The sequence below is a fragment of the Phytophthora cinnamomi genome, assembly GCF_018691715.1.
Source record: "Phytophthora cinnamomi strain GKB4 chromosome Unknown Contig21, whole genome shotgun sequence".
Taxonomy (NCBI): domain Eukaryota; phylum Oomycota; class Peronosporomycetes; order Peronosporales; family Peronosporaceae; genus Phytophthora; species Phytophthora cinnamomi.
The window spans coordinates 1,855,092-1,863,482 of record NW_027150954.1 but is presented as its reverse complement, the minus strand read 5'-3'; the positions used below and the strand labels follow the sequence as shown (position 1 = coordinate 1,863,482).

The following is an 8,391-nucleotide window of genomic DNA, read 5'->3' as shown; positions in this document are numbered from 1 at the left end:
GCCAATCCCTTTTCTGTGTTTGAGTGATGTACCCACTTTTTGTGTGTGCTGTCGATATAGCAATGTGCAATTCTGTATTTTGTTAGGTTTTCTAGTAAAACTATGTGTTATTCTGTTTTGCTGCGTTTTTCTGGAATTTATGTGGCAAAACGTATTGTCCGGTGAATTCTAGTGGTTGTCCCTATTAATAAGTACTAGGCAGAGTGCGGAGTAACCAGGCACAGCTAACTTGGCTGCCTCGTCTTTTCATCAGTCCCGTGGTGGACAAGTCCGTTGCTGTGGCTGTCTGCTTCAGCGCTTTCAGGATTAGCAGGTGCATCGAATGGTGTTGTTTTACCTTTGAAGAACGACATCTTCGCCTTGAGTAGCCCTAGAACGGTCGAGAGCGCTCACATGTGTACGAGTGGATGGGTGTCTGCCATAGTTCTTGCTAATGGAGACACGGTGGTTACATGTCTGACCTCGAAAACAATATTCTTCATTTTGTTTGAGGTGACTGGCATTTAATGCTAAATTTGGCTTGGGTTTGGCTAGAGGTGGTGCCAACGGCATCGCCAGATACAAAAAAAAAGAGCTTTCCGATCCCAGAGCTATTTCTGTGGCCAAATTTGGCCGTGCAAATAGCTCAGTGTGGTAGCGTGAGTAACGTCGGCTAACAATCAGTGGCCGAACAAGGAACAAACTGTCGGATATCGGAAGATAATACTCTCTGTGAGACCTGGATCGAAGCTAGAAATAGCAGTGCAAAATACAATATCACTGTTTGAAAGTGGTGCCCATACATTTAAAGTTTACGCAATGTGCAAGTAGGTGTCTTCTCTCGTGAGCCCCCCCCCCCACAGTCCCAACCCAACCCAACCCGAAGCGAAGCGAAGGTACCTCCATACCACAAGGTGTTAGTGCAATAGCAGCCATGAATGCAGCTCCGTCTGCACCTGCTTCATCCAGGAAAACTTCCACCCATCTCGCACCAGCATCGCAACTCATTACCTCACGCTATGCGTGACAGGAAGTTGCAATACCGCTGTGAGATGTCCGCTCGCCATTGACCAATCTATAATTACCACGTAGTTTGCTCGCCAATTTTAGAATAGGGATTGCTCTACCGGTACGGTCACCCTTATTAGGGAGCGTGATCGGAAGCATTTTTTTTGTCTGTGCTCGTTCACGCGAGCAGTGCTGACAAGCTCTTTTTTTGTCTGTGCTCGTTCACGCGAGCAGTGCTGACAAGCTCTTTTATTTGTCTGTGCTCGTTCACGCGAGCAGAGCTCACGCTCAGATCGTGGAACGCGTGTCGAAAACGTTGCGCCTACTTTGTCATATGTCTTTCATCTCAGACACTAACTCCCAGTCACTCACAATTTACGATTATCACGAGCGGAAAAGCTGTTATCAGACTACTGTAACTCTGTGTAAAGACGCCCTGTCTATTACGCGACGTCCCGTAAGCGACGAGTCACACATATCTGGCAAATTTACAAGTCATTCCACAACTTCCTGCCTTCCTCCGCATCTCCCACTGCAATGCACTCGTGCGTGCTCGTCCCACCCAACACTCGAACATTGAGTGACAAGCTGATATGTGACGTTAAGCAGCGGACCGAAGCACCTCGTGCCAACTCCGTGACAAAACTCGTGAGTGCTGGGCGAACCGAAGCCAGCATCAAAACCAGGCCGTGTCTGCAGCAGCTAAGGTACCATCCGCATCATCACACAGTCCGAACAGATGCATCCCACGTTCGAGTTGAAGCGTCAACGGCTACGCTTGAATTGTCTCCAGAGAAAGAGCTCGTTACTCTCAACGATATTTCATCGTCCCGTAGCCTCCCGATGTGCCATCCGTCCGACATGAAGACGGTAAACAAGATCATTGCTACAATCCAGGCAGCGAACCACCCGATTGACACCGATCTACAAAATGCCATCATCGCTGAGGCTCTAAGAAAGAAGATCCGTCATCGAGAACGCTGTCGTGTGAACCAGGCTCGCTATAGAGCGAAACAGGTCCAGGTCGTAGCTGATACTCAAAATGACATTGTTCACCTGCGGAAGGAGATCGAGGATCTCAAATCAAGATGCCAGATTTCGTTCCAGATCCCAACATTCCAAACCCCATGGGCTGTTGCTGCTGACTACTTTCGCCATTTCAACAATTTCGTAGCTTATCCTGGGACTCAACACGACGCAGCGTCCATATTCTTGCGCAGAATCATGGCCCCGGATACGGTAGATGATGTTTTCCCCGGCGTGGACACGCAAATAGAAAACTGGAGGCGCTTCGCACCTTTCTTTAGCGACACTCGTTTGGAGCTTCGAGGGATGGTGATGTCATCCGAACACGATTTGGTCGCCAGCACGTCGACCAATATTACTGTCAGCTGGAACACTCTCCGATACGCGTTTCCGCACCTGAACTCTGATGGGAAAGGTGGCGCCCAGGGAGGAGATTGGTCGCCCATTGCCACCAAAATCGTGGGTCAAAGTTTTGTCGTGCGCGGGACGGTGATCTTCGGCTGGGACGACACCAGCGACAAAGTGGTGAGATTTCATGCACAAGCGGATTTGTTGACCCCAGCGCTCAACGTGCTGGGCAGTTTAGCCGATGTATCGCTCTTCTTCAGCGAGGCTCTCATCACCCCGGACGGTAACTTCATTTGATGAAATCAATGGATATTTGCTCGTTTTTCCTTGATTCCGATCGTATTTTCTTCGGTTACAGAATATAGGTCTGACGGGCAAATTCCAGCAAACAACAAGAATGAAGCACGCGAAGAACCATGACACACAGTTTCACCCACTACACTATCTTGTTTTCAGACGATCGCATGCCACTTAGGCGCGCCGCACCAGTCGCCTATGAATTCCGCAAGTGCAAACGAAACATATGCATGCCTACCTCGCGCTGCCAGCTGACGTATTCGTCGTAGCGATATATATCATCCCCAAAACCGCCTATAGTTTCAGGCATCACATATCCAAGCGAGTAAGTGCTCCCCTGCTTCGGTTGAACAATTCGGCGACGTCCACCAAATCAAAATTGAATTGTAGCCTCATGTCTGTAAAAAAAAAAAAAAATTGTCGGCCCAGATATGGCGTGCTTGATGATCGAACGAGAAAACTGTTTGAACGACGCTAGTTAAAGCGAGAAGTTGGATTTACTCGTGGAATCAATGAGCGAACAACACTTTGAAACGAAAAGCTTGCTGTCGTATCGCATCCAGCCTGTCCGTCAACATGCAGAAACAAAAGGCGTCCTTGTCGGAGTAATGCTAAGTGTGAATGTTGTTGGTGGGCCAAAGATGTTACGAGATTCTCATAAAATCTCGCGAGCTGAATGAGATTGTGGGTTGGTGGCTAGCTATGGTGAATATTGCAGTGGAGCCAAGGTGATGGTAAGTTCGTTTCGAGCAATATTAGCAGCAGTCCAGTGAAGTGGCGGGACTCTTGACGAGCAACCTCAAGGTGAACCAGCCACTGGAGTGAACCCATCGATACCTAGGGATGCATGTATAGGCAGAGTTGAGTAGGAAAATAGTGAAGGAGCGGCAGCGCTCATTCCTGAATCAACTGAGGAAAATAAAGCCACCCTGCTCTGGCCAAGCAAGTGTGGACTCCTCATCCTGGTGACGTCGGGAAGCAAATCCTGGACTCCTTAGTGACACATCGGAATGCTTTCGAGACGTGAGCTCGGGCACCTCCACGAACAACAACAAGACTTCCTTTGTCTAAGTGCTACCACATCCACTCTTCCAGCTCACAACTAGTCAGTTGGGAACATAGTAGAACTTGAGACGATGCAAGTAAGAAATACTGCGAGCAGAGTGTTGCGGAGCGACACAGCATCGGAAAGGCAACAGTTGGATGGGAATTTACGCAGCGTGACAACTCCTATGCCACTGTGACGCCAGCATATCTTTCCTCGTCGAAGATCGTGAACCCAATGACAGGGCTGGCTGACTCGTGAACCCAAGTCAGCCAGCCCTGTCATTGGGTTCATTCGTAGCTTAGAGGTTGTCGCTAGTTAGCTAGTAAGATGTCAGGGTAATCTCAGTTCTCAATTTGCATAGCAGAGCTCACGTGGTGTGGCACTTTGAAATTTTTCAAATCAGACAACGACCTGGAACACCCGTCGGTCAAAACTGCATCATGAGTCGCCCCGCGTTGAAGCCGAAAGTCAACAAGGAGCGGTACTTGACGTACTCGATCGTAGTGCGCGCCGCTGACAAGGAAAAAGGAATTGAAGAAGAGGTCGTCACGAAGAAGATGGCCAAGTTCATCGACGGAGAGCCCAAGGACTTTCTCGAGTGGGTCAACAACTGCAACCAGCTTGCGAAGCTGAAGCACTGGAACGCAGAGGACAAGATCCTGAACACGACTATCCTGCTCGAAAGCGATCTCCGTGATGCGTTCTAGGAGGCCGCTTTCTCCGACGACGACGTCCGGATGGATGAAGAGTACATCGCAGCACTCCGCAAGGCCTCTGTCGTCGTGCTGCCCGTCGATTACAATGAGAAGCTGCAGGAAGATCTGTGGGAAATTCGCAATCCCCGCGACGAGTCGCTCGTCGAATATAGCAAACGGTTTCGCGCCCTGGTTCGTCAAGAAAACACGCTCGCTCGCCTCATGGAGACAGCTCCGATGTGCGAAGACGCTTTGTGCCGCTTATACAAACGTGGACTTCCATACGACTGGCAGAACAAGTATGCTGCCAGCGGGCAGATCTACACCATGGTGACCGCCCTCGCGCCATTCTTCGAGCGAATGGAGCAAGGAGAGCGCCGCCTCCACGGTGCTGGTGGCCACAACGGGCATGGAAACTACCATGACAACTCGCGGAACACAGGTCCCAGAAATAGTAATAACAACCGGCGTAGCAACAGCAACAACAATCGTCAGCAACAGCAACGTGGAGGACATCGTGGTCGCGGACAAGGCAACAAGAGGGGCAATCACGGGAATAGCCACAGCAACAGCTCAAGCAGCAACATGTACTGTACTTTCCATCGTACAACCACGCACAGCACACAGAACCGCCGCTCGCTTCGCACAAACAATCGCCAAGAAGAATACAATCAAGCTGACCAGCAGCGTGGTCCTCGTCCTGCCCGAAACCGACACCAAAACCAACAAACCAGGGTTGAGCAACGCAGCCAAGAACTCGGTCACTGAAGTGACGAAGAGTACTTGTTCGTCGGGATCCAAGCCAATCCTTGCCCTTCGCCGCCTGCAATGAGAGTGATGATCAAGATGGAGAGCGGCCCTACTGGACAGCGGATGCTCCCGCAGCATTGGGATATGATTTTATTCAAGCAATTGGCATTTACGCAGACGTTTCTCAAGCAAACGTGTTACATCTTGACTACTGAGTACTGTAATAAGAATATTATTGTTATTACATTGAAAACATATATTAAAAAAAAAGAGTGCTGGATTGTTTTCTTAAGTAAATGGAATTCAAATTTGCAGAAAGCTAAAAGGAAAGTGAATACTAGAAAGCTAAAAGGAAAGTGAATACAGCTGCGTTCTAGTGGTGCTTTGCAACCCAAGCTCGTTCAACGCACTCAGCCAGTTGTTCAACCTCCAGGTATTCAGTGACTCCGTGCTCAAACTCACAGCGCCAAACGTACACTTGATCGTGTAGCGCATACGTTTTCACTTTCCCTGGCACGGTCTCTAGGTACCCTTTGGCTTCGTCAAGTACAAACTCCTTCAAAATGTTCAATTTCAACGGGAGGCCTGGGTGATTAATAAAGTTGGAGACAAGCTTTGCCACTGAATATTCGTTGGTTGCTCCGTCGCCGCTACGATTCGGCCTTGGCTTCTTCGGAGGCCGCCCGGGTAATTTTCTAGGCTCTAGTTCTTCGAGCATTTGACCGATCCCGATATTTTGAAGTAGCTGTAAGCTAGCAAGAATGTGGGCGCAAAGCGACCCAGACGAATAAAATGAAATGCAGTCACACCAGAACTTTGATCGGATTGCTTCCACAGTTTCTAATGACCACGTACACTGATCAAATGCACCTTCAACAGTCAGCTGGTTTTTTATTTGCATTTTGTGCAAGCCCAGGCACTCAAGTTGTACATCCGCTTGAGTAATACGCTTATTTATCCACCCGCGCAGCGGCGCCTTACACGTCTTGATGCGCCCTTCGTCCACCGATATTCCGAGATTGTTTCCGGCGTGGACCATTTGTGCACGTGAGTTGAAATAAAATTTCATCGGAGGACGACCACGACGTTTGCTGTAGTTAACCATGTGATTTGCAGTGTTGAACAACATTTCAGCTCGAGTAATTAGCTCAGCTGCCACGGGTCCAACACAGTATGGACGGAGTTTCTGTGAAAGATTTCCTAATTCCCCTGCTTGCAGTAATATTCTTGGGAGAGAAACATTCAAAACCACAGCAGTCGACGCTCGCTTCGAAATGATCGCCGACAGTTTTATTGATCTGTGGTGTGCCTCAATGTGGTTTTGATTTGGCATTACCCCAGGCATACCTGTGGCAATAGCAAACCACCGATGCCACGGGTCTGTGAGGCACTCCGCCTCAAACCACGCCCCATATTCATGTTCGCCGTGAGACTTCCAATCCGCAATAATTAGATTTGCAGCTGCTCGAAATTGTTTAATAGAGCGACAGGAGTGCAGCATATTCGGGTGCGGGCGAATTCGCTTCTTATATGTCACGACAAATTAACTTGTTCATTTTGTCTGGTTTGAAGGTGCCTCGCAGTACGTGACACTTAGTGTCGGGCCGACGTGAATGCCTGTCGGCGGGGCAATCACTACGCAACAGGCAAAGGCAGACACAGGTGCTGGCATGTTCAATGTGAGGCATGCTTTAGCGAACCCAGGTGTCGACACCTTAAGTGTGCAGTCGGCGATAGCTTCTATGGATCATGACGTGCTACTGCTAAGGCTACCGTCTGCAGCACCAGAACACCGCTCATTTGCATCGTCACGTTCCATTGCTCGGGTATTACGGACTTCGTAGGGTACGCACCCGCGCATTGTTGCAGCAGGACATCAAGACGATGACTACGATGAACGAGCACGTTGCGCAGACCTAGGCGTTGGTGCTGCAGAACGAGTACTGGCCGGACGGGGAGCAGCGGCATGTAGTAGTAGCGGTGGCCAGGAAGCTCTCGTACTGGCTCTTGCTCACGCAGGAGCCAGCTCGGTTCCATGGCGCACTTGCCCGAGGACAGCAGCACGATCAGGCAGTCCGAGCACGTGCGCGGCCGCGAGCACTAGCTATCTACGTTCGAGTTGCCAGTGTTGGAGCTCAACGCTTTTGGCCGCGTCCCCCACAGTCATGGCATTGCTGTGGGCCGTGCTCAGGATACTCACGTCGACGTTCTCGGAGCCAGCGCCGCTACAATACCTACTACTACTGCTACTACTACTACTACTACTACTACTACTACTACTACTACTACTACTACTACTACTACTACTACTACTACTACTGGACGTGTCGTTGACGTTGGCGTCGGGGGCGGACGAGGGTCCGTGGCGGATGAAGAATTGTCCGTGACTGTGACGTGGACGTCCGTCTGCCAATGAGATGGCAGAGGACTCCCACGTCAATTGCTTATGCATACCTTTCTGTTTACGCTGTACAGCGTAATAAAACATTGCATGGTTTATATTCGTTACATGCTATCCTACTGGTCAATATCAAGAATAATCATGATTATGGGACGCATAAATATGGAGGGTCATGCAACCTCATTGGCTAAAAATCATTGAGATGTGCAAGAATCAAGTTTTCGAGCCGACCTTTTGATTATAGGACGCAAGTCGCATATTTGGATCAAGCTACGTTTTGGATTAGTAGATTCTTATTGGTAGATCAGGATAGAATGATGATCTGAGATTGATAGACGTTAGGTTGGGACCTGGATACTTGTTTGCGTGTCCAGGTCGCCAAGAACCACCGGTTGTGCGGCCGCAATGAGCCGACGCCAAACTAACGATTCAATCAATCACTTTTCAACTTCCAATCTTCCTCTCAAGTGTTCGACGTGCGCCCGCCACTGCGCCCTCAAGCTTCGGGTCTTCGCATCGGTTTGTGTGACGTAGTAGCACTTGCTTTGTCAAGCTTCGGTTCAAGTTCAAGAAAGATTTACTCGTGGCCACATCGTGGGAAGCGAGTTTTACCTGTGACTATTGGAGCCAGCCACATCGTGGGGAAGCTCTAGGTTGCGAACGTGCAGCTTTTGAGGAGCACACTTCGAAGAAGTGTGTACATTATCACTCCGTGTGGCCGGTGGAAATACCACGTAGGGGCTTTGCCTCCGTCTAGATCGGATTGTACCTAACCTTCGCAGTGTGCTGGGCTTTCACTAGAAGCCGGTTTAGCACCAGGGCGCCTGCATTGTGTTTGC

At 49.6% G+C, this 8,391-nt stretch overlaps 1 protein-coding gene across 1 annotated transcript; it reads left to right on the top strand.

The window, feature by feature from the left end:
• Positions 1 to 4,146: 4,146 nt before the first annotated feature.
• Positions 4,147 to 4,413, top strand: IUM83_03729 (Retrotransposable element; the record flags this gene model as incomplete). Its single annotated transcript, XM_067927757.1, has 1 exon — positions 4,147 to 4,413. The coding sequence occupies one exon, from the start codon at positions 4,147 to 4,149 to the stop codon at positions 4,411 to 4,413; it is 267 nt and encodes an 88-aa protein (XP_067795332.1).
• Positions 4,414 to 8,391: the final 3,978 nt, after the last annotated feature.